The following is a 27897-nucleotide window of genomic DNA, read 5'->3' on the forward strand; positions in this document are numbered from 1 at the left end:
AGTTTGGGGGCAGGGCTTTCTATTATCTGACCAATGGCAGTCGGGGAGTGTCATTATTATTATCATTTTTAGTTCAGAGATTACAAGCTTCACCTTTGAATAGAAATTCCTAGTGTTTAAAGACTATGGGCCTCAAATCAATAAACACAAGTGGAACACATTTTCCAAATAATTTGGAACGCATAAATACACATTACGTAAATGGTCGCATTGACTCTCGCATTGAGGTTTTATGAACGTTTTTACACTATTTGTTTTGTTCGTGTTGAGTGAATAAGATCCAATGTGTGCAAAGCGTAAAGATGCTAAAGTATGAGCGTTACAGGCCTTTCGCTATTGTCAAACCTTTTGAACCCAATGGCCTTCGCTACTGCCACTACAGCTGTGTCGTAACAGACTCCTCTTGTTCCCAGCTGGAGGAGCCTAAAATGTCACAGGGTCCCATCCAGCCATCACTGGAGGCCAAGAGCTGTGCGCTGGAGGAAGCACAGTGCAGCGGGGACGGCCGGAGGAGGAGACTCTCTCTGCCGTTTGCCCGTCGAGATGTGGCCTGCATTGGGTTATGTTCAGTCTCAGAGGGTCCCAATCCCAGCGTGTGCAGGTGCATCTCGCTCTGCGTTACCTTCTGAGGGTCGTGCCAAGATGTTTGCGGTACGCTGTCTGAGACGCTGTATGCAGACCGCTGAACTCCAGGGGTCTCCGCATGCGGATCCGGGACGTGTCCATTCATGCGCGACATCAGCATTCCAAAACGCTGCAAAGAGTTTTTCTTGGAGCGTGAACAGGTCCGCACAAATGCAGCGGGGTGGGATATGTTCTTCCTCAAGCCGTTGCTTTCCAGTCTTTCTCTGGCCGGTCCCGACATGGACCTAAAGAGGGCCGAAACGCTGAACTGGGACTCTCGGTTACTCCTGTAACATTGGGAAAAGGACGTAGATGCTTTGTATCTGGTTGACTCTCCCTCATCCCCACATCGGTGTCCTCCGAGCCCGTCTCCCTCCTCATCCCCTTCTTCCTCAGGCTCAGCTGTTTCGTCCTGCTGAGTGGCATCACTACTGGAAGAGTATGTGCGGCGCGGGGGTTTACGGTTGCCCAGCAGGTCTAGAACCTCGTAGCGGAAACTGGAGATGTCCTGCTTCAGTTCCTGAATGCAGAGAAACGGAATTCAATTACCAGAGCTTAACCACATCACCTAATTACAGGAAATATTCCAACGTTATTCATAACTTCTCATGCTTAAGTCCTAATGGTTTTTCTTGTGGCGTTTAGGGATATGCCTTGTCTGAAGTTTGTTACCTTCCATTATCAGTCTCTTCCCAAGTGTTTAATATACAAGAGGAGATGGAAGATGGCATCACAGCCAATGTCCTGTCGCATGCAGGATGGAAATTTGGACATATCGTTCTTATTGTCATATCATGCCTGGTTATGATTACACTTCGCATTTAAAGTGAAAGCTACATAAGGAAATGAAAGGAAATCATTATGAAATTCATATCAAGCTAAATAGATGTTCTAAAAGGTTTAGATGAGCCATGTTTGAACATACATTGTGATCGCACATCAACTTAATTCTATATTTATATAAGTTGCTGTATTGCACTGTAAACTGTGTACAGTCAGGCTAATAAACCATTTTATTAATATTAATACTTGTATATTAACAATATTAATGTTAATAATATAATTAACAATCACAATAATTACATATAGAACATTGATGTCATGCAAATATGGCTTATTTATGACTTAATTCAAGGTTAATTTACTTTTTAAGCATATAAACCGTTCATGTTCCTCCAGTTTCAAAGACAAGGCTTAAACTAGTCCCAGACTAAAATGCATGGTTTAACTGAAAGCGAATCATAAAATATGTCAGTGCCATTGTTTTGTCTAAAGATGCACATCGAGTAATGTTTTTTTTTTTTTAAGGCACATTAAAGGAACACTCCACCGTTTTTTGAAATAGGGCTTATTCACTTTCTTTCCTACATTTAGATAGGTGGGCAAATGCATTTTTGTCTCAGTGCATGCATTGTTTTAGTTTGACAGGGTCGGCGCTAGCTTAGCTTAGCATAATGAATGGAATCCTTTGTTGCCAGCTAGCATGTCCTGAGTAAAAGTGATATATATAAAAAAAAAAACTAATTACTTCTTGTGGCCTGCGTATTCACAACAAGTACAAATAGCGATGCAGATTAACACTAGGTGATTTCCTATGCAGATATTGACTTGGGACTATATTAGGGGGAAGCACAGGCAAAGCACTGCTACTTGGGCGCAGAGATATCACGCCCAAGTAGCAGTGCTTCGCCTGTGCTTCCCCCTAATATAGTCCTTAATGTATAAGTCAATATCTGCCTAGGAAATCGCCTAGTGTTAATCTGCATCGCTATTTGTACTTGTTGTGAATACGCAGGCCGCAAGAAGTAATTAGGTGGTTTTTATTTTATTTTTTTATATCACTTTTACTCCGGACATGCTAGCTGGCAACAAAGGATTCCATTCATTATGCTAAGCTAAGCTAGCGCCGACCCTGTCAAACTAAAACAATGCATGCACTGAGACAAAAATGCATTTGCCCACCTATCTAAATGTAGGAAAGAAAGTGAATAAGCCCTATTTCAAAAAACGGTGGAGTGTTCCTTTAAAAAAAAGCTACTTAAATGCCTTAATTAAAACTAAGGCCAAATCCTGGCTTAATCTAAGCTCTGTCTGTGAAACCAGGCCCTTTTATAATAATGTCTACTTGACTTTACTAACAACCTGGCAAAGTGATCTCATTTTTATTGCCCATGCATAAAAGGGTTTATTTTTATGATGCTGCCAGTAGCCTATGTTGATATTGTATGTTTTAGTGTCTATCCAAATGTACACAAAAACAAATGAGATCACAATGGCCTCTATAAAATTATATAAGTGTCTATAAAGGGAATAAGATGACAAAAAAAAAATCCTCACACCTTGAAGTTCTCCTCTGTCAGCCCTTCGTCTGTTTTGGCGCTGCGGATCATGGCTGCAACGTATCGCTTTACCAAGTTTCTGATCACCCCCTGAAAACAGCCACAGACACACACATTTCTCTTGACATGTTACCTTCTGATCTACAAACAACCATGTTTTCCTCTTCAAAATGATTTACAAGGACTTCCCGCATCCCCAAGGTGATGATATAATCTCGGACAGGGTGAGTGTGAGGGACCAAGCAAGGAATGAGGGCCATAAAAAATTCAAAAAGAAAACAAAAATCCAAATAATCAAATCAAATGTTTAGGACTGTAAAAGAGGTCCACAAAACAAAACTAAAATAAACAGTATCTGAGCCTTAATGGCAAATAAATTATATGAATACAGAAACTAAAACAATGCAGGATGAATGAAGGAAAAGCATTGCAGTAATGGATGTGCATGTGCTCAACATTACCACTGCATCATGAACCATCACAGTGAGATAAGTTGATCTGCTTTCGATGTGATTGGCATGCACATATTTTGAGATCCCAGTTTAATAATGGGTGAAAATCAGTTTGGGGCATATTCATGTATGGTGAAAATCTGGATGTGCATTCATTAGCATTGATTTGCATATCCAATAAAGAGTGAGCCAAAACAAGCTTACGCACAATAACAAAAATAACAGCTATTGCAATATCTGCAACTGCAGCTCTTGATTTTTGGGAGTAACATTTGTCTGTAGCAATTATATACAACCTCACACTCACAAAATACACTGCTTAAAGGAATAGTTCACCCAAAAATGACAACTCTATCATTATTTATTCATCCTCATGTTGTTCCAAGTCCGTATGCTTTAATTTTTCCACAGAATATAGAAGAAAAGATTTTGAACAATCATCACACAGCTCTTGCTATTTAACGGCAAAGCTGTAAAGCTCAAAAATAGCAACAACACCAACACAATAAATCCAATAAATGCATCACAAAAGTAGTCCAAATGGCTCCATACAGACTTAAAGATATAGAATTCATAATGGCACATCAACATTTTTAGGGTTCTTTTATGGTGTTTTTGTCCATTTTGGAACTTGACACACACTTTTCACACACTCACTCTTTCAATAGGGATGTTCATTACAGTGTCGCGACCTGCACCAGAGGTTGCTGGAGTCTGTCTGGCTATGAATTAATACATTAGCAATGTCCATCCAGTGGTTATCAAATAAGAAGCAGGACAGGATGTAATGTAATTAGAGCAAGTACCGAATATTGTCAAATTACAATTAACAGTATTTCTACATGCTATCAAGATATATTTTAAGCATGATCATGATCAACACCTTTTAAAATCTCATGATTTGTTTCTTTGCAAGCACCTAGAACTATTATTTATGAAAAGCATGCAAATTATATGGCTTGCAAAGCTCTAATAAGTCATTAATATGCATGATGCCCATCGGCTAACGTTTATTTTCTCATTTAAATAAATTGTTGGCAATTGTTAACATATTAACAGCATGGGTTGAATCTAACAGCATGCTGAAAAATGGATTCGTGTCATGGATGCCAAAATGTGATGGGTACAGCCATTACCTGGTAGTGCTGGTTCTGGATGAGGTTATCGGCATGCCTTTCCTAAAACAGATGGAGCAAAAAACAGATTTCAACAATAAATGTGTGGCATTATACAGATGCAAAGGTGAATATTCAATCATAAAATAACTCCAGTGTTGATATAAATTGATATGCTATTACAGTTTTTGATATAAATTGATATGCTGTTACAGTTTTTGTTAATATGTTCAATTAGATTTTACTTTTATATTTTCTGTTTCATTTTTATTCAAAAATGGTCTTTGATAATATATTTTTCTCATTTTATTTTATTTTATTTCAATTAACATTCATTTTATTACAAGTAAAGACATGCTTTTCATGGTTTTACTTAATGACAATTAATCTTGAATAGTTTAGAATAGTCCCTAAAATGAAAATAGAGGTAACACTTTAGTTTAGGGTCCAATTCTGACTATTAACTAGTTATTGTTGGATTTTGGCTGTTTATTAGAACTTATAAAGCACATATTAATGCCTTATTCTGCATGACCATATTGTACATCCCTTAATCCTTCCCAAAACCTAAACTTAACAACTACCTTACTACTACTAACTATTAATAAACAGCAATTAGGAGTTTATCGAGGCAAAAGTCATAGTTAATAATTAGTTAATAGTGAGAATTGGACCATAATCTAAAGTGTGACTGAAAATTGTTGTCATTTGTTCACCTGTTCCAAACCTGCATGACTTCCATCCATAGAACAAAAAAATTAAGTTTTGAAGTCATTTCAATGCAATGGCAATTAAAGTGGAGCTTTGACTTTCAAAAGGATGCAAAAAATCAAATAGCTATCATAAAAAGTGGTCCAAGCATCTCAATTCAAAGTCTGAAACAATACAAAAATGTGGTGTTAACTTTAGATTGACCGCTCCAGTTTATTATAACTGTATAGACTTTATGCATCAGAGAAACAAGCCTGCAGCCGTCATTAATTTTGTCTTTGAACTTCCGTTTCTGCGGCAGCTCCGTATATTTCTATGGCATCGCTGTCGAAGAGTAATGAGCTGGTGAAGTGGATTTACTTATTGTAGTTAATGAAAGTTATCATGAGCTTTGTAATGTTTGAAGTGGATGTCATAAATGTCAGTAGACATTAGGAAGATTTTAAACCGAGTCATTCATAAATCCGTAAGATCTTACCGTCATGCTGTGGAAATACAAACCGGAAGACAGAACGCAACGAGTGCAGCGCTGAAAAGGGGCGGGCTACATAAGGTCTATACCAGCACATTTTCTCCTATTGTATTCCACAGAAGACAGAAACATGAGGGTGAGTAAATGACGGAATTTTTAACTATTCCTGGAAATCTTCTAAAAGCATTTTACACACATATTCTTCACTGAAATGCTAGCTAAAAATGAAAAAATAAATCATAGCAGCCTTACATAATGATTCTTAAACCCAAAACTGTGCGCTCCATGTGCTGTGTGTGGGAGAACGTAGGCGAGTGAGTTTGCAGAAACAGTAGAGCCCACCTCACAGAGGAGAGAAGTTCAATTGATCGAAAGATGTCAGGGGAATTGATATGGTTGAAGCGAGGTTGCCTAGCAACCAAAATCGGCATAGGGCAACTTGAGGCTGGAAGTCAAATAGACATGCCCTAGAAGGTTAAATCCAAACCTTATTTAATGGCAGGACATCCTTGAAACCATTTTAAGGATTTATGTAAGGGATAATGTACGTCCAGACGCTTGTTATGTCAGAATAAACCCGAATGATCAGGATCCCGACACGAAGCGGATGTATATCCCGCTTATTACACGGCTACTTGCCACATAAATAAATAATTAGACGTGAAATATTGATCTGAGTCAAAATATAGAGTTTGGGTTCCTTGCCACCTCAAACTTGCTTAGTTTGGGACACTTAATATTCAACAATATTATTGATTTGACTGCATTGACACTATTGGATTAGAACTGAACTGAGCTGGACTTTGACATCACTGTTTTCTACAGAACCGCCTTATAGATTAATTTCATAATTGATGTACAAAATTTGTCAATCATTGAATCCTATTAATCACTGTAAAACTGCTTTGAAACAATCTGTTTTGTACATAGGGCACGAGACGAGACGCAGGCAGTTGAATAGGGAAAAATGCAAGGTCCCGAGATGTGATTTTTAAAAGTTGAACTGATTTTAACTTGAGCACCGCGTTTTTAGAAAGCTGTGACGTGCTAGACGCTACAAAAGACACAAGACGCGAACGCAATGGTTATACACGTCCGTCTAGCGTGTTTACATAGAAAAACAATGGAAAAATAGCGCGTTGGAATAGAAAAACGCGTTCTGTGTGAATTGCCCCTAAGGCAGCTGAGGTTCTGTCTTACAATTCGCCGATTGTATTTTTGACACAAGCTTCGCAACACTCAATATGGCGGCTGTAGGAAAGGAAGTCCCACCGTTGCTCACATTTACCATTGTTTTGTGAAATTTCAAAGGCAAAATCCTGGCATTTCAAAAGGAATTGTGACGACACGTAATAACTATGAATTGAGAATGGACAATGAATCTTTTTGCTAATGTGGCCTGTTTGTATAGGCTACTCTAGAATGAGCAGGTACATGAAAAATAGTTTTGTTGAGTGATTTGCACAAAAGAAGCACTATTTATGATAAACCTGCTACTGTCAGATTATATTCATTATTTGAAATATGTAATAGCTAGGTAATTTAAAGTTTTCAGTGGCAGAACATTTTCATTCCCAGACCGTTTTCTTAAAACTCCACAAACAGCATGACCAGCTTTACTAATTACTAACCAGTTTGACTTTAACAGAGTCCACTCTAGGCGAGTTAACACAAACAAATCTAGACAAAAGACAATGATAACATGAGGGCTACAATGACCAAACAGAACAGAGAACCACATGACCAAAACAACCAATCAGAACATTACACATAAACAGGGGAAGCACATGGCAAGATCACATCAGGAAAAGGGAAAATCGCATGACAAATAGGAACCATGACTATGAAAACTACAAAATATAAGACATGAAAACATAACCTTGAAGCAAAACCACAAAAAACATGTGACACATACATCTATGTCCTTATTGAGAATTAACAGAGATTTAGATGTTGAGGGTTAGGTCACTATTATGATGATTAGTGTTTGCTTTAGTTGGGCTCTTGACTTTTTAACCTTGGTTTTTCTCTGGCTGCTGTAACTGTGTTTATAAGACACATTCGTTATGACGAAAAAGCCAAGAGAAAACGTGATTAGGTAGTTTGGCTAGCTATTGATGGTGACTTAATTATCATATAGTGTGGCCTGACTCACTGATCTCATTCGGTGTCTAAACTTTGATCATATGGGTGATGTGTAATTCATTTTATACTTTTGATTATTGTAGCCCTGTCTTTCTACAGCATGAGATTCATCAGTGTTTTAAACAGATAATCTAAAGTCTTTTGAAAACACATTGTACTCTAAACATCTTGAACTCATGTGTCTATTAGACTCAATTAGACATCATGAATCAGTGAATGAATCTCAACAACGGTGACATGCTTCATACTGCAGTGCATTCTGGATGCATCATACAAAACTCCTCCATGGCTCCCAGAATCCACTGCAGCATGAAGAATGACCCATGTCACTAAAGACATTACTAGAACAAAACAATTTCTAGCTGGACAGTCCCTTTTTGCTTAGAGTCTGATTGCTTATCAAATGAATAGCAGAACATTCCTCAATAAACCACATGATCTGAGGTAAAATTGATTTCCACAGCACAAACAAAATGTAATCCTCAGGGTTAAGAGTTAACAAAGCATGAGCGATAATGAATGATAGCAATGCTTGTCTTCAACACTACTTAGTGGTTCTTCAAAAATCGCTGTTTATAATGGCAATTATGCTGTTTTTGTTTGCTTTAGTCAAGGGCTGTGTCACATTTACTGAGTGAAAGCTATAATGTACCACCCACGCTGCATTCAGAACGAAAGCACATAATACATTACCGTGAACTCTTTGAGTTTTCCATGTTTACACTCGTCCTCGTGCCTTGATTCTCCGTGTCCACACAGACGGCAGTGCAGCCACACACACAGGTACCACACAGACTTTGGACTAGGTATGATGTTGAAGGGTGGCGGTAACGTCCCTCCCTCATCAAAGTAGCTCATCCACAGCTTTGTACGAGCAAACTTCCATTCAATGTCTGCGTGATCCTACAGCAAAACAACAGACGGCCAGTTGGATGGAGGACAGTGCTGAAAGTGCCAGTTGGGATAGTGTCCCAGACTGGCTTTTGTTGTGATTGGATGATGTGCGTTTACTCAGAATTGTGTTTACTTGAATAACAGTTCCCATTATGAGACACACACAGGCGGTGAAAATGGCTCTAAATGTAGGCTATAAGCACATAACTAACATACTGAAAAATACATAAACATGAGCCCATCTGACTGTCACAAAACTGCTAAAATATGATGGTCTTTTAGTATCCTAAAGATTATTAAGATTATTCATTAAATGTGTGAAAACACATATATAGGGAATTCACAAGCAGAAACGTAAATGATTGTGTCAAGGTCAATAAGTATCTTAATATCAGAAATTTGACATTTTTATGACAAGATAGTTGTACTGGATAAAAAATGTCAAGTGGTGCAACTTTCCCAAAACGTGCTTTTTTTAATAACAATTCATGATATTTATAAAAAAATACTTTTTACCTTGAAAAATATATTCTGAAGTTTTTTTTAATTTAAAATTTAATGATGTAAACGTTTTGGTTACACTTTATTTTAAGGTGTCACCGTGTTTGTTACAGTGTAATTACACAAATAAGTACTGAGTAATATTAATTAACTACATGTACTTACAGTTAAGGTTAGGGTTAGGGCTTGTTACTTGTAATTATGCATAATTTACTGTTGTTATTATTATGTAATGTGTAACTGTGTAACCTAAAAATAAATATGTTTAGTGCAATATATTTATTATTAGTGCAATATTTATAAATATTTGATTACATAATTGTTTACTTTTGTACTATACATATGTAATATTTTTTTGGTTTGTTGAATATTTTTTCCGGCACCAAGAGAAGCACTTTCGTTGTACATGAGTATAATAACAATAAAGGCTTTTTATTCTATTCTATTCTATTCTATTCTATTCTATTCTATTCTATTCTATTCTATTCTATTCTATTCTATTCTATTCTATTCTATTCTCAAAGTTTTTAAAAACTGTAATGAAACTACATGGATGCAAAGAATACTACATACTAAGAATACTGAGAGCTTGGCACATTTAAACTGTTTTAAACTAGATTTGCTCAAGGACACACTTATTTGTCATTGACCCAGATGGTAATAGCACAATATTAAAGGAATAGTTCACTTAAAAATGACAATTCTGTCATCATTTACTCACCCTCAATTTGTTTTAAACCTGTACGAATTTCTTTCTTCTGCTGAACACAAAAAGAAGATATTTAGAAGAATGTCGGTTACCAAACAGTTGATGGACCCCATTGACTTCCATAGTATTGTTTTCCCTTCTATGGAAGTCAATGGGGTCCATCAACTGTTTGGTAACCGACATTCTTCTAAATATCTTCTTTTTGTGTTCAGCAGAAGAAAGAAATTCGTACAGGGTTGAAACAACTTGAGGGTGAGTAAATGGTGATAGGATTTTCATTTTTAAGTGACCAATTCCTTTAATTGCACTATGCTAATATCTGTTAGTTTTATGAATAAGATGCAACCTATCAAATATGGCACAGTGCTATTTTAGGATATTTAGCATCTGGTTAAACTGCATTGCATGTAGTTAATAAATACAACAAGTTTTTGTGCTGAAAAGTGTGAATAATAATTAAAATGGGCATTTTTAGCGCAATTTTCCACCGGACAAAATTGCGATTAACAACTCATGATTTCTGTTCTGTCGCACCAATCTTGCACTTCTATCTACTCCTCAACCAGACCACCTAGAGACTTCGGGTTTTCGGCATTATGTTAAGGAAGGTCTAATCTCGGGAACGCACAAAAAAAAATCCAGGAAAAGATTTTGGATTTCCTGGAAATTCCAGAAAAATCTGTTTTTTGCACATTAATAGCTATCGAGTTGAAACAAATTGCAATCGATAGCTTCTAAAATGTACAATAATATTAGAAAAAAAGATTTGCTCAAAAATCTTTCCTTTATGCTTCAAAAATGTAATTTTGAGTGTTGTGATCCCATGACGTGAGAAAATTGCGCTAAAACACTCACTGAGTTTTTATTACTTGTTTAAATTTGACTTCACACATTACAAGATCTCTACAAGTGCTCTAAATCTCTTTACTTTCACTTACTTTCCATACTTACTTTCAATCCCAAACAATTGATGTGAGAGCAGTATAAACCCTTACATTATAATTGTATTTGCTGGCACTCACAGCGATGAGCTGGTAAGAGTTGTTCATCATAGCGATGAGCATGTTCAGTAGCACCACCAGTGAGATGACGTTGTAAGTGCCGAACATGGTGGCCCCTACAAACTCGGTGAACTCATGACGAGCCTTCACATTGGTAACGTACAGATTCAACAGCCCGAACACAGACCAGAAAAGAGACTGAAGAGTTTCAAACAGCCTGAGAAGTCAAAGAGAGAGAGAGGGAAATAAAGAAAGAAGCAAAGCAGAAATGGTCATTTCTCCAGATTCTCTTAAACACACACTGAGTGAAGCAGAACTAAATTGGGCCACTGAATTGAAAGGGCGGCATTGATGCTCTTTCAAGCCATTTTCCTGCACTATTATCAACAGCCTGCAACTTACAGCAATATAATATATACTGTACAACACTGCACATACTGTTTCTTCTTAAAGGGACTGTGTGTAGGAATTTCTCCCATCTAGTGGTGAAATTGTATTTTGCATTCAAACGAATAATGCTCTCCAGCGCCTCACTTTTTCAAATGCGCGTTGCATCTACGGTAGCCCTTATGTACTAAAAAGCTATGACAGGATGTCTTATAATAGCACTTCGAGTTTTTCTTCGGGTGAACAAGTTTGTTATTTAAAACCAACTGAAACTTGAAACAACGAAAAAAAGAATGTTACAGTATGAATTACTGACTGTGAAAAACATTAACTATGGTAATTAGTAGTAATGCCTTCTTTACTCGTTATATTTTTTGAAGTACGTGCATTGTTAGATATCATCATCACCAGAGCTTCTCTAACCTTACTTTACTCAATAGCTGCATGGGCGTCAGTTTGGTTTGAAATGTGCTGGGTACAACGACGCATTTTTTTTTCTTTTTTTTCTCTCTTTTTTGCAGGTCATGTTTTGAAATACGATGTCCTGTAGCTAAGATTACTAATGAAAATAAATCAAAATGTATACAAAAATGTGATGTCCGACTCGTTTTATGAAGAAGAAAGCCTTAAAGGACAAGTTCGGTATTTTACACTTAAAGCCCTGTTTACAGATCGTTTCTGATGAAATAGAACGGTTAAGATTAAAATTTGGACACATGCTGCTGTCCCGAGAATTTTAGGTTTATTTCGCTATTATTCAGGCTCTCAACGGAAGAATCTACGGGTGTGAGACGTTTGGAAAAATAGATCCACAGTTTTACAACAAATGGTAAAACACCTGTTGGAAAGCATCTTTTGCAGCGATTTTTGTGTGAGCATATCAGTGAACACCCCTGACCACTCGGTGAGTTTCACGTCTTTGTAAACGAAAGTTTAATGCGTTTTATGAAGGATTGTTCCAGTGCACCTATACACCCATTCTAGAGGTTTTGGGGAAAGCGAAAGAAACCTAAAATTCTCGGGACAGCAGCATGTGTCCAAATTTTAATCTTAACCGTTCTATTTCATCAGAAACGATCTGTAAACAGGGCTTTAAGTGTAAAATACCGAACTTACCCTTTAAGTTTTCAAAAAGCATTAGACATATGACCCACTATTCTGCTTCAGAAACCATGTTGACAATATGACATGACGTGGTTTAATGTACCTAAACAATGATTACCAAATTTCTCTCTCATATTGCTCCTCATAACCACTGAAAACGGTCAAAAAAATCGAACCTAAAGTCAAATTATTATGGATGTTATATGACACTAAGGGCCCTATCTTGCACCCAGCGCAATTGACTTTGTACACCGACGCATGATTCATTCCTATTTTGCACCCGCGCAAAGCGTGCTTTTCCCTCCACAGGAGCACGTCGCTAAACTAGGGAATGAACTTGCGCTCCCTGGGCGGTTCAGCGCAAAAAAGGAGGCGTGTTCCGGCGCAAACGTTCCCTGGTGCTATTTTACTGTTCCATAAAACAATTGCGCCACTGGCCAGAAAAAACCTAGTCTAAAGTCAGTGACGCGTTGCGCGTTGTTCATTATGCTATTTTATGGGCGCATGCTTGACCATAATGTATAGAGTGCACAACGCTCATACACTGTGATTCTCTAATCTACACAGAAGCAGCAGTTTTCATTTTTGCTAATCATATTATTACAAACGATAGATAGATAGATAGATAGATAGATAGATAGATAGATAGATAGATAGATAGATAGATAGATAGATAGATAGATAGACAGACAATTTATTATAAATATAATAATTTATTATAAAAGCATACATCTAGCTTACACATTTACCCACATTATAATACGCCTGTTTAACCGAAGCTAATTTGGGTGTGTTTCTCCCATCCCCAATGTCACTTCTCTCTCTTTTACGGCCGTGACGAGAGCGTTGGTCTCCTCGGCTGTGAACCGCTCTTGGCGTGCGCCTGGCAAATCCGCCGTTATAATAGCAATACGCCAAGGAAAAAGTGCGTCTGCTCTTAAAGGGAATGTGAGATGATGCTCTGATTGGTTTATTTCACGTTACGCCCAAACCACACCCATGAATAATGAAGCTACTTCAGACCAACCCCTTTTAGATTTGCGCCCGGCGCAAGAGTCATTTATCCCGCCGGGAAAATAGCAACAGCGCCGAGACCCGCCCACAAAGTTACTTGCGCTTTGACACTTGCGTTTCAGATCGTTAAAATAGGGCCCTAAGCGTTTCAGCTTCACATTTTCAGCAGAGCAACGGAGCGGCTGGGGGTTGACTCCACACGGTTCTCATGGGCTTTATACTAATGTGAAAAAGCTTTACGTGGTTTAATGTACCCAAACAACGAGCACCAAATTTCTCTCTCATATTGCTCCTTAAACCACTGAAAACTGTCAAAAAATCGAACCCAAAGTCTAATAATTATGGACGTTATCTGAAAAAAGTGGTGGGTACAAAATGACTCATGACGAAATCTGGTGGGTACGCGTAAGCAGGCAACTTCAGGGTCTCTTTTGAAAGCTTTCTCCTGCATTAGCTATCCCTTGTTTTTGTAATCTCCGGTCACGTTTCCTTTTACGGTCTATTTTGGACTTTTTCGACGACGAGGACTCATCCTGTGACTCAGCATATGAATGAACGGTGTATAAATAACAGTGCAGTGCAGCCTTTTAAACTTGCCGGGGCAGTGACAAGCGCCTCTCACTGCTCTGCTCCTCCGCTTCTGCTGGCTTCAGTCACGTGACGCTGGTTCTGAACGAAACGCGTTGTGGAAACGCGTTGGCCTAGTACTTTTTGTCCCTCTCTGCTATTATGGAAGTCTCCGTGGACCTACCCGTCCCGTATATAAAGATAATAAATTCTTCGTTTACGAGGATTAGTCTGATCATTGGCATAGGTATTTGTACACCATTGAGGGCATATTTATTAATAAAAATATTGATTTTAGATAATAAAATACCTAAAAAGCTACACATAGTCCCTTTAAACATAGATGAGAACTTTTTAATGTCCCATATTTATAAATTGCAGATACAAATCTAAGAAAGACATTTGATTTCCCTGAAAAATATTTGAACAGTGTAAGTGAAGTGATCACATACTTGTCATTTGAATTTGAATTGAGGAGTAAACAGGATGTAGAGCAGCAATTCAAAACTGAACATAAGGAATTTGAATGACATGATTATTAAAAATAACTTTAACTACAAAGCAATGTTTCTCAAGAAAAGAAAAGTAAAAAAAAGTTGCACGTTGAAAAAATTAACATTTTAAGGTTCATAGACCGGATGGATGGATGGATGGATGGATGGATGGATGGATGGATGGACCGACCAAGCAACCCAGACATACAGACAGACAGACAGATAGATAGATAGATAGATAGATAGATAGATAGATAGATAGATAGATAGATAGATAGATAGATAGATAGATAGATAGATAGATAGATTTCAACTTTCAAAAACATTGAAAGGATGAATGTGGGAAAAAACAGCCAAGAAAAAGTGGATAGGATGTTTTCCTGACTGTCTTTACTTAGAAGGAATCAAATATTTGCCCTCTCAAGAGTAGTTCTGAAATTTATTGTTCTCATTGAAATCTCTTCCCATTTCCTAACACATTATTACAGCACAGCCTTGAGCGAAAGATTCTCATCATTAGACAAGAGTTGATGGATGAAGCGCCACTCTATAATTTCGTCTTCGTCCTCTGAGATCAAATGATTCTTCAAGGCTCATGCTATGATGCAAAATCTCAGGAAGATCATAACCATTTCCACTCTCGTTTCCTTTCTCATTTCTTTCTCATTTTGACCTCTGCGGGAGGTCAGCATTAAGCTGCGTGTGGCATCTTGGCCACATTACTTTCATTGATCAAGGCAACCGATGCGTCCTTGTGGGTTTTATAATACGTGCATCACAGTTAATTTATTTCGATTATTATCAATGCTATGAGACCTCTGTTACTGCAAAGGCAAGCTCGACTGTTGAGCTGTGTCATTATCATCTAATATCTAATGTCTTCAACACACAGGACATTTTTACTCCTCTAGGACTCAAGGAGAACAAAACGGATGTTCAAGAATAGTTCACCATCATGCTGGCATTATCTACTCGCTCTTGCTTTTCACATGTTGGCAAACATGTTATGTTAACGCTGGTCTGTTTGGCTGGTTTTAGGGGGGTTTTCAGCACTTCCATAATGAAAAATCGGTAACACTTTAGTATGGGAAACACAAATTCATATATTCACTATTTACTACGACTTTCACCTCAATAAACTCCTAGTTTACTGCTTACTAATAGTTAGAGCAAGGTGGTTGTTAAATGTAGGTATTGGCTGGGATTGAGGGATGTAGAATAAGGCATTAATATGTTCTTTATAAGTACTAATAAATGTGTCCTAGTAATATGCATGCTAATAAGCAACTAGTTAATAGCAAGAATTGAACCCTAAAATAAAGTGTTACCAAAAAATCTGAGCTGGTTTTAGCTGGATTAAGGTGGTCTCCCAGACGGAGTAGATGACAAAAGTGGCCAAAACTCATCTAAAACCAGTCAACAGACCAGTCTGCTTAGGCTCACATTAGGCTGGGAGACCAACTTTCTAATCTTTACTAGAAGAAAAGTTCAGAATGCCACTCCAAATGCAAATTATTGGAGAGTACCAGTTTCTTGGAGCCGAAATCAAAGGAAGTAAGGAGCGAATAGTGGACATTTCCAAGTCACAAAATTATGGAAGAATAAAGTGAACAGGAAAATTCCATTTATTTTTCCATAATTTTGTTCTATGGAAATAGACTTTTATGGAAATATTCCACTAAGATTCTTCTAAAGGCAAGCTTCCTCTTCTTCTATGTGATTGCTGAAATCTCACTAGATTATTGGTCCAGAAAGCCTTGTTCTTCTGTAAGGTAGTATCATTTATCTTGTGCAACATTTTATATTGCTACTGAAACAAATATCAAAAAGTATCAAGGTGAGTTGTTTGTCACTGTTTTTAAGCAAAAGTGAATCGATTTATGATACAGGAAATCTTTTATTTGGAAAATAGTCAAAAAGTTATAACCAGTTTTTTTTTGCGGCTGACCTTACTGCACATGCATTTGTAGGAGTTTCCCTTTCAGAGTATTTAAATGAATCATGCAAGGTGATTTACTAAGGTTTGCGCTCGTCAATTTACTGGTATTTGCACCATTATTTACCCCCCCCAAAAAAATGTCTTAAAACAGATGCTAATTTGCGCAGCTCTTGGTAGATTGCGTTGGTCATTATGGAAATGATCCGGCTGCGTCTGTGTTCTTTAGTTTGCACGTTGTCAGTAGATCACACGCAGAACTTTCCACTTCCATCAGATCTTTTTTTGGAATTGCACTCTCACGCTAATTGGCCCTGTTTAGTAAATCTGGCCCTTAGTGTCCGAAAACAATACATCAGTTCATAACTATTTCCATCTTTTTAAAAGTATGCTAAAGTGTACTTCATTTTCTCAAGGGGTAACCTGGACATTCTACTAAACAACTGCACAGTGCGTTTCACTCACGTAGAGAAGGCATTGTTCTGCTTCTCACAACGGATCCCTTTGCAGTGGCTGGGCTCTTCGGACGCTTTCGTCTCGTAGTAGAAGTAGAGCTGGTTGAGGCCGTTGGCGAAAGCCAGCAGCACCAGACAGTAGATGAAAAGAAACTTGAGGATGTCCAGCAGCATGCGACCAAGAGAAATCTGCAGTGGGCCCAAGTGAGAGTTGGCGGTGAACAGAGAGATGAGACGCAGCGAGCTGAAGATGTTGGCGATGGCGAAGAGAGCCTCGGCAATGAGCGTAGGGTGCCACATCTCCCACTCCACACGAGGACGAGAGCTATTGTACTGATGGAGAGAGAACATATGTGAGATAAATAAAAGACACTGTGCTGAAAACCATATTCCTTCTTCTACAATCATGTCATTTTAAGTCCTGCTCAAACTCTGTACAACGTGAAACAAACTATTTACAAGTGGTCCTCTGTAAAGGTATCTACTCCAGGACTGTAGCTTGCATAAAAATGATGGTATCAACCTTAAAGTAGGCCACCATTTTAAGAGATATGGTGGCCAGGTAGAGGGAGTTCATCGCAAAATCCATCAGGTTCCACCAGTCATGGATGTACTCTGTGAAACCTCCATCCCACATCTCTTTAATCTCTGCCCAGATGAAGCCTACAAGGATAAAAAAAATGACAACAACTGCAAATCAGTATGAAAAAAAGTACAGTAAAAAAACTTTGCAGTTTGCGTACAAGAAAATAAATCTAAAGTGCAAAGTATGCCGAAAAATTATTGATTTTGATTGATTGATTGATTTTTCTTTTTATATTTGATGTTTTTGGTGTCCACAGCTAGCCTGGAAATCCAGACCCTATAATCTGAAAGATTAAGGGTCTGGCATCGAGTAATGAAAATCGCCCAACTCGAGGGGCGGCACCAAGCATGCATTTGAAAATCTCACTGCACGCAATTGGATAACACTACGACCAATCACTGTTGTAATTGCGTTGTCACTAGTGTGCCTCTGGCCCGCCTATATCAGGGACACCGATGTGATTGGTGCAGCTCGGCTACAAGGGCATAGTTAATGAGCATCATTACTCAATGCCAGAGTAACTCGCTGAGCAAATTTAAATTGTGCTCTTGCAAGAACTCTGAATTTCCAGGGTAGTCCACAGCCACACACAAATGAAACAAATAAATAACATTGAGAAACCTTAAAACGAAATTCTTCCCCAGATTCTGCAACATTTCGTGCCCCTCGAATTAATTGTAAAGAATTTTTTTTATAAAGAACAAACAAATACTGCTTGTCATGTAACGTGACGTATATAAAATCAGACGACGAGGAATACTTCAAGGAGACAGGCTTTAATAACAAATACTCAGGAAACAGGTTTAACTAAGGAGAAATACACTCATGCATTGATGCTATCATTAACGAGAACTGAAAAACACTAAGGGGCTGTTTACACGACACTGTTTTCAACTAAGAACGTAACACTTTTTATGCGTTTTGGCCATTCATTTACATGACAATGGCATTTTAGGTTTCAAAGTTTCAAAACGCGAAACTCTGAAGACGATGACGTCACGCACATGCGTATTACGTGTTCAGTCTATAGTGTTTCATCGTCATCTATTGGCCTGGCAGCAGAATACAGGGTTTTTAGTCGTTTTCACGGATCCGTGTGAATGGGGATAGTTTTGACAATGGTGTCGTCTGTACACGGGAAAACTCAAAGGAAAAACTTCTCCGTTTTTGGCATATCATTGTCGTGTGAATGTACCCTAAGGGAGAACTGAAAGCTTATAAGCATGAACAAACAAAGTAAACTAATAAGTTGATTAACAAGACACAGGTGAATAAAATGAACAATTAAACAGATTGAGGAAAACTAGGTCACAGGACAGAACCAAAAACACTGAAGGGTGGAACACAGAACATACAGTACACTTATGTATGTTACACTGCTAGGCTAAAATATATATATTTTCAATGTTCCACTGCCTAGTGCTTGGCTTCTTATTCACAGAAATAAAGCAAACTCCTTTCTAGCAGATTTCACCTGTCCTCCAGACTACAGATAATTAGTTTCAAGCCTCCACTTGTGTCTACTTCTGGGCTTGTGTGTACTTTGAGAGAAAACCTCAAGCCATTATGATTGAGCCCTGCTGTAATCAGTTCTGAACTGGGGCTTCAGATGTGATTTCGTCTGCTTATGTCTTGAGGTCAATAAATTATTATATCAATAATTCATGAGTATTCATTTACTGCATCAGAGGGATAAAACCATAGCCGTATCCATTTCCTGTGCAGTCGACCAGTTTTACTGCTTGAGGAATGAGCCAGCTAAATGAATGTTACAGATCATCATTTCGTCATTATTTGAGCTAAATGGATATTTGAGGCTACAATTTTACACTTTGGATTCCAGCATTACAGTGTCCGCCCACTTTATTTTTCTTATTCATTTTATGCATAGGGATTTAAAAAAAAGTTATAAGCCATAAAAAGACTTTGAAATGAAGTTTGAAAAAGGTACATAACCTTGTGCAAAAGAAGTACACTTTACCATATAAAAAAAAGAGTACTTATAATGGAAGTTACATGAAAATACTTTAAAAGAATTTAGGCCTACTTAAGTGCAAACTGAATGTAATGTTTTTAGACACTTAATTGCATGTTATTTACATGTAGGACTTAAGTACATCTTTTTGAAAAAAAATGTAAAGTGCTGACAAGCATTATGGTAAATTAAAATACACTATTGAAACTTGTATACCATGTATTCAAATATATTTGTAATTACACATCTGTAAAAGTGAAGTTGCAATTCAGTGCATTTAAAATATATACATTTTAAATGTAATACTGAATAACACTACAGTTAAAATTATAATCAGGTACTTTACACGACACGTACTTTAGTGTGTTAGTCAAGACATCAAAATAAGTGTATTTCTATAAAGCACAACACAAGTTGAAAAATAATTATTTAAAACGTTTAATTTGACATTATTGCAAAGTGCACTATTTAAAAGAGTACTTAAGTTTGTAATAAGTGTAATCTCTTAAAGTACACTGTGGCATTTTATTTAATTAATATGGTATTAACTGTACAGTAAGGGTAAAATACTGTACAATAAGTACAGTTTTTTGAAATATGCTTATAAGATTTGAAGTACACCAACCTACCCATCCATCCATCCAGCCATCCATCCATCCATCCATGTACCCAAGGAATCTTACCTAGAACCCAGGGTAAGATCAACCACTCCACAATGGTGGGTGGAGGTCCCTGTACATGCAGGTCCGTTTGCACAATATGCTGTGAGGCGAGGAGGAGGAGCAAGAGGAAGGTCAGGTAGGAGGCAGTGTGGCAGATGAACTTGATGAAAGGTTTCTTGATGAAGGTTCCCAGAGTGCTCTTTGGAGCCAGAAGGTATATGAGGGAGAAGACAGGGAAGAGCAGGCCAATGATGAAGCAAGTGACGAGCTTCACTGCCCAGTGACGACGTCTCCATCCCGGGAAACCATCGTACCAAAGTGTTGCCAGGAGCTGCTGGCAGTTGGGTTGAGCTACAAACTGTCAGAATATAATAATGGTTGAATGATCTAATAAGCCTGTGAAAATTCATGACAAATACAGATAAAGATGCAATTCATGATTGCATACAAATTGTTGAAAAGATCAAATAGATGTTAAATTCACACAGATGTTTCGTACATATTCTTGGCTTCTTGGTATATGATATTCGATACTATGAAAGTATATGAAAAACTAATAATTTGTAAAAGAGTAATCTCGTGAAAACTGTCAAGAAAGACAGTTCTCTAACAAAAAGAAAGTTGAGGGGATGTAAAAAAAAATCTTGCATCACAATAAGTGTATTGTGATTGTCAAACCATTTTAGTAACTAAACTGAATTTTATTAGGTTTAGTGACGTTTTTGTATTATTGCTTGAAACAAATTTCACGATTTCAATTCAATTCTTGTGATTTGATTTCATATTGACTTTAATATTTTGGATAAATATTAGGTAGGCTACACAAGATAGGCCTTAATTTTTCTTAAGAAAAAAAAAAACTAATCTAATGCTGTAAACATACAGACAGCCCTATCAGCTGGTAGTATTATTTAAGGTTAAAAATAACTATAATAAAATAAATATATATATACATATATATATATAATGCGTTTTTTATTATAATAACAACTTTATTTAATGATATAAGTAAAAATATAATAAATGTAATATAGTAGGCCTACACATATTTAGCAAAATACTCTCTATAGCTCTTTTTTTTTCTAGCCAACTAATGTGCTATAGCCTATATTATGGTCATTAAATGGCTTTCCTGAGGTAAATGTTATGTGACATAATTGTTCTCCAGCTGTTTTATTGACCCTTTCCGCAGTTGAAAAACACTGATTGATCGATATTATGTATGAGGAATATACATTTCGGTAAGTTGTACTGTTTCTTTCAACATTGTTCATTCGTGTTTATTTACTATTAGCTAGTAGAGATGATCGGTTCACGTGCCGCTAGGGATCTGTCAAAACGGTATTTATTGTTTGAATTTCGTAATAAAATTGACAGAATCTGAGAGCTGAGATTTTTTTTATATCGCAACTAACCTGCTCTGTAGTGTTTAGTCTGTCGGTCTCCGTGTCCTCTTTGCGTCGCGATTTTTCTGTGCGTGAGAAAATGGATGTGTGGCGTGAGAGCATGTGAAAAGTGTAAATTGCGTGAGTCTCACGGTGAATGCGTGAGAGTTGGCAGCTCTGAAAGTTTATGTTGCTCTATTGTAATTTGCTACGAAGTTTGGTATTGTTTTGAATATTGTTGCATCTGTGGCAAAGTGCTCATGTTGCTCTATTGCAAGTCATTAAGGATAAAAGCATCTGCTAAATGCATGTAAATTGATAACAAACATTACACAACAGCATAAATGTTGAAGAGGTTTTAAACCGGGTAAACATCAGTGAGGTTTGGCATTCACGTCGTTACGTATTACCTTTTTCCACAGACATATGAGGGGAAATCAGTTATTAAATCAACCTTTCAGACGTTATACGTATTAATTTAATATTTAGTAAAACGTTATGATTATTACAAAGTCGATTTCCCTGGAGTTACATGGTACAACTTGCTCAAGAGCCCAATGTTGATGATGAACAAAATAACCCTTGTGAGGTTTAAACCTGCAACCTTTCATCTACACTCCACTATGCCACACCACCCCAACTTTCCATGACTGCACACAATTTTACAGTTAATCGAAGGTTTATATTTTAGCATTGCAAAAAAATCTAATAAAAAATAAATAAATCACAAATGCTCCAAAAATGGCTCCCTTCTACACAATGCAGGAGTAAAATGATGTGCCTGTCCATAATAATTGTATAAATAATGTTTCTCAAATCACATTTTCTCTTGCTGCCTGGCCTACATTTCTCTGAAATGTTATTAAGTTTTATGAAAGGAGTCCATTCTGCTGTGAGGTCCTATTAAACAGACAAATGATTCAAAATGCAACAGCACCTTGAACTGTCACCTCTCATGAAAGCATTGCAATGATGCCATCAGCATTAGAAAACAACTGTTCTTTTGAAAGCCATTCATCTCGAGATAACATTTCTAGGTTAATACAAAAGTTCTGGTTTAGGTTCTGATTCTTTTGACTGTCCTGGTTCAGTTGTTTGTTTTATTTATTTAATATTCTTTTTCTATTTTTTTTTTTTTTTTTTTATAAATTTTTTTTTTTTTAAACTAGGAATAAAAATGTTTCAAGAAGAGTACTTCACCACTGCATTTGATGCAGAGTCAAAATATAATACACTTATTAAGGCAACATGATATAGTGAAACTTACTTTGATGCCTGAGGACAAGACAATTGTTTATGCAGATAAGGTTTACTGACATTAAAATCTATCAAAACAAGGAATATGAGCTTGTGCTATGGCTAAACCAATACCGTCTTAGGTATGCAACCCAGTTCCCTGAGAAGAGGAACGAGACACTGTGCCTGATAATGACACTATGGCGTGATTGGTGTCTGAATACGTGCAACACACCAAGCAACACATTGACAAAAGAACATGATGTCACAAGCAGAGCGCCCGTGAGTATAAGAGGGTGCATGCTAGACATGTCATCAACTCTTTTGTCTGAAGAAGACGTGCATGCAAACCTGATGCATGGAACCGGGTTGCTTTACCAAAGACGTTGCCTAACCTTCCCTTTCAAAGTGGAACTTCGATGCCTCAACGAGTCTGATAATGATGCTAATGGGGAACCAGTACCCACTATGTCATGCTGAGGGAATGCCTGCCTTACTAAGCTGTGGATAAGAACAAACATATTGGCCATAGCATAGATTAACTCTACAGATAGCTAGAGTCAGAGTGTCGTCAACCCCCAGGGTGCAAATTGCGACTCATAAACTGCTTAGTGGAGCCACTCCCTAAGCCCCAATTTTTTGAATGTATACAAGCTTCTAAGCTCTATTGCAAGGGAAGTCCAGTGCCCGTTTGCATAAAGCACCTTAAGTGTAATTTTCCCTTAAGTTCAGAACCCTTATGTTTCCCTTAAACCTAAGGGTGTTGCAGAAAAAAACCCTTAAGTGTTACTTTAGGGTTTCTTTAAGTGAAACGTCATAAACACTTAGAATTTCCCTTAAATGCTGTTTTTTTTCACTTAGGTAATCCCTTAAAAAGCGTCAAGTGTTGCATAAAACCCCTTAACGGTCATTTCCCTAAGTATAACTTAAGGTTCGAAAATCGTAACCTTAAGAGTAACGCGGACAAAAATAAGATGACATGGCTGAATTTATGGAACCAGCTGAAGATCATTATGTGCCAAGAATCATTTTTAGGAATAGGGAGAACCCTTTGGACCATCTTAGCGATGAAAAATTGTTGCAAGAATACCGATTTGATCGACGCGCAAAATTTGAAATGACTAACAAACTAGATGGCGACCTTGACCATGTCACACATCGCAACCACTCTTTACCTGCGGTGTTACAACTGCTTATAAATAGCACTGTGTTTTTTTGTTTTTTTTTGCAACTGGGAGTTTTCAGACGGTAGTGGGAGATGTTTATAAACATGCATAAATCCACGTGCATAAATCGTCTGCCAGCAGAGTGGTTCACCAGGTTGCGGGGGGCTCTTTCATGTCATTTAAACGCAACGGTCAAGTTCCCGCAGTTACAGTGGGATTTAGTTTGCTTTTCAAAATTGTTTTTCTAAAAAGAATGCATTTCTCCTCCCCTGTCCAATTAGGCTTTCTTTTTTTGTTTTCTTTATCCATTCCGATGTCCTAGCCTACTTTATTTTATGAAACTGCGAAATTGCTGTTACTATTTGGCGTATCTATGGCAACAACAGACTTTTATAACGTGAATCCAGGATCGCTGTCGTGAAAAACTTAAATGTTTCCCTTACCTAAGAGAACCGATTAAGAGATTATATGCAACACCCTTAAGTTATTCTCTTAGGTAAGGGGAAATCGCCCCGTATCATACTTAAGGTGCTTTATGCAACCGGGCAATCTTCAAGGCAATGCAGGCCTTTACAATCTTCCTCCCTCCAATGCAGGGCAGGTAACAAGCCTTAAAGGCCACAAGAGCAAATGCTCTTATAAAGTACTGGCTATGTCAACACTTTTATAAGCCTTTTAGGGAGTAGCTTATTAAAGGGAGTAATTAAATTATGACATTTGATCTACCATCACTTCCAATGGGAAGAATATAACCTTAACTTCATCAGGGGAAAGCAAAAAAAATCTTGCTATTGCAACTTAACCCCTAGGGAAACCACAGGGGAGCTTAAGCTCTGCTTAATTACCCTAGGGTCATAGGGTAGAGTGCTCAACCCTACTTGAGAAAAGTTATTCATCAGGAACCACTAGGAGACTTCATGCACTCATCTGATTACAGTGCTACCATAACAAGAAGGGAGGCCACCAGGCAAACTGCCTCTATACTTGCCAGGTTCTCCAAGCATGGTTCAACTAGAGAATGCAGGATACCTAGCCATAGGGGAGCATAAGGTCCTACTTCAAGACCCAACCATAGTTGGGGAGAGGACAAACGAAAGTAAGGAAATTTATAAATACAGAACACAATTCTGTTCACCCTGCTCTACTCTAAGGGGTATCTTAAGATCAGCTTAAGAAAGAGAGCATGCAAAGTACTAAAAACTTTAGTAATTGGCTTCAGGCTACAACCTTCACTATTGCTGCCCCTCTAAAAGGGACCCTAATCCTTACTCCTACTCAGGAAAGGAGGGAGAATAGGAGCAGAACATAATGCAGTGTGCCAACCACTCTTATCACCCAGACTCTAAACCCCCAGAGAACCGCAGGGAGCTTAGGTACTACTTCAAGACCCCAATATAACTGGGAGAGAACAGCTGAACCCTGCCTTGAAATAAGGCACTCCACCAAAGACCTAGTGCTTTTTATGATTTTACATGACAGATAACAAGCAGTGAACTTCCTCTACTTATTAGTACTGTCGAACCAGGTCCATAGTCTAGCACCCATCTAAAGGGGACTGCTATCCCTGCTTCAAGATCCAACAATAGTTGGGAAGGGAGGTAAACAAAACAAATGGAGTTCATGAGTTGCCCAGCATGGTTCCATTCACCCTCATCTAACCTAAGGGGTACTTGAGCAGCCTAACACAGGGAGCAAGCAAGGTGCTAAAACCCACAGTAATTAGTCTGCTTCTTGCCAGACCCAACCTCAACGTAAGCTGGAGGGGGGAGCCTAGAGCGAGAGAGAGATGTGTTTCTTCTATCTCTGCTAATATTACTCATTCAGCCCTCACAGAGCCCCAAAGAGGGATATACAGTATGTGTTCAAATCTCTCAGTCTTTGCTCACCTCTTTTTGGTGGTACTTGATGGCTAGCTTGAGCTTGGCCAGGTCTCTGCATTCAAGGGGGTCCAGCTCCTCGCTGTGGTCATCCCGATGATTGAGGATGGTCTCCAGCTCACGGGAGCTACGGGCCTGATCCAGCAGGTCTTTGGCGAAAAGTTTGCACTGCTGCGATAGCTCCTCGTACTCCTGCCGAAACTCATTCTCCACCTTACTGAGCTCCTTTAGCTCCCAGCCCAGCCTGAACGCTGTGAGGATGGGATCCTCGCTGGAAAGGGCGATGAGAGAGGGGCTAGCAAGAGTTTTGTAGATGTTCAGGCGTGAACGGGAGTGCCGCAGGCTGTCCACTTCGGAGCTGGATACACATTCCACGCAATCACAGCGGATCTGGTGTGGCCGCGGTATGGTGACTTTTCGTTGAACTAGGAGCTTGATTATCTCGTAGTTGTTTGTGTGGGCAGCCAACATGATTGGTGTTATATCGGGTGTAAACTCCGAAAACTGTGTGTCCATCATAAGAGAAGGAACCTTAAAGAGTGCAAACAAAGAGAGCAATAAATAATAGTAAAATTGCGCTATTAAGGAAGTTGTCAATCTTTAGGGCTACAGTTCAGTCCAATGCACTGTGCATGATATTAAAGATGAACATTTCATTTTATGAGTTTTCATAAACAGCCGTGCCCCATCCTTTAATAATCATTGCAAAGCTTGTCTTAAAATGTGACAGACCGATAAAACATTCTGAGGATTAGACTGAAATATGATTAGACTATGTAGAGTAAAGCAGTTTTTAGGCTATATAAACTATAATCTTTTTAAAGATATAATGACGTTTGCTCTGCTCTGTGGAGTTTTTTTTTCTAGTTTACTAACTAGATTGAATGGCTTTCCTGAGGTAAATGTAATGTTACATGACATATTGTTCACAAGCTGTTTTATTTACGTCTCTCCACAGCTGAAATACTGATTGAGTGATTACATGGCACATCATATATTTCAATAAGTTTGTAGTCTACTGTTTTTTTTTTTTCAACATACCTTCTGAAGTTCATTCTTGTATATTTTGTGCTATAACAAGAGGAAGAGATGAACATGCGATCCGTGCTGCCGCTTGAACTGATGTGGATAATAGTGACGCCAGAGAAGTGTAAAAGAGCGCCAAAACGGTAATTATTAAATTTCGTGATAATATTGACAGAATTTGAGAGCTGATATCAGAAGTAACAAAGGACAAAGTTTATCGTGATTATTAGATGGGAGGCGTGCAACAAATAATGTTTCGAAAAGTTTTGTTCACACATCTGAAAACAGCAAAAGATCAATCTTGGGATTTAAGAATCGATATCGCTTCATCAAAATGAAGATTGATTAAAATCCAGTAATCAGTATTATCAACCCAGCCCTACTCTGCAACATGTCTTATTTTGCAGTTTTTCTTGTTCTCCTCAAAATTAGCTATGGCATTTCAATACAGCTACATGCTATCCAGTCAGAAAAGTTGGATGTTTAAAACTAAGGAAGTCACACCCTCACACACCTGTTTCTCTCCACTGGGCTTCCTGTAGGACAGCAGTAACTCCACTGCTCCCACCACCTCCTTGCGGATGGCGTAGAGGAGAGCGTCGCCCATGAGCACGCCATGACTCAACAACAGCTCCATCACCTCTAGGTTCTCATTCTCAATAGCGATGAGGAGTCCGCTGCGGCCCAATGGGTCCAGGCAGTTCACGTTGATGTTGTAATAGATATCGGCCTCCTCAAGGGCCTGTTTAACTCCAGCATAGTCGCCCTTCTCCACCGCCGTCAGGTAGGCTCGTTCCTTGGCAGACAGCTCAACCTCCGCCCTCACGATCTGCAGGGGGATGCGATCGCGGTACGGGGAGTTACTGGCCTTGTTGTAGTACAGCTGCGCCATGGGGTTTTTGTGGACTCGGTGACATAAGATGACACAAGTCAAGAAAGAGCTGAGCAGAGATTGAGCAAACAAACAGTTAGTCAGTTCAAGATTACACATTTATAACTGATATGCTTAATCAAAACACATCTACATGGCAAGACTGTTACTCCAGAGAATATTTCTCAGGATG

The 27897-nt window shown here is 38.2% G+C and overlaps 1 protein-coding gene across 1 annotated transcript; it reads right to left on the minus strand.

Moving 5' to 3' along the window:
• Positions 1-376: 376 nt before the first annotated feature.
• Positions 377-27790, minus strand: trpc5b (transient receptor potential cation channel, subfamily C, member 5b; the record flags this gene model as incomplete). The annotated part of the gene is made up of 10 exons (XM_084387992.1): positions 27348-27790; positions 25817-26338; positions 20165-20501; positions 17444-17583; positions 16931-17253; positions 10985-11180; positions 8552-8761; positions 4552-4593; positions 2964-3053; positions 377-1144 (listed from the first exon to the last, which is right to left on the minus strand). Exons 1-10 carry the CDS (start codon positions 27723-27725, stop codon positions 377-379), a joined length of 3006 nt encoding a protein of 1001 aa, XP_084244118.1. The 5' UTR covers positions 27726-27790.
• Between the last annotated feature and the right edge of the window lie 107 nt (positions 27791-27897).

Source organism: Rutilus rutilus (genome assembly GCF_951802725.1).
Source record: "Rutilus rutilus genome assembly, chromosome: 18".
Classification (NCBI taxonomy): Eukaryota; Metazoa; Chordata; class Actinopteri; order Cypriniformes; family Leuciscidae; genus Rutilus; species Rutilus rutilus.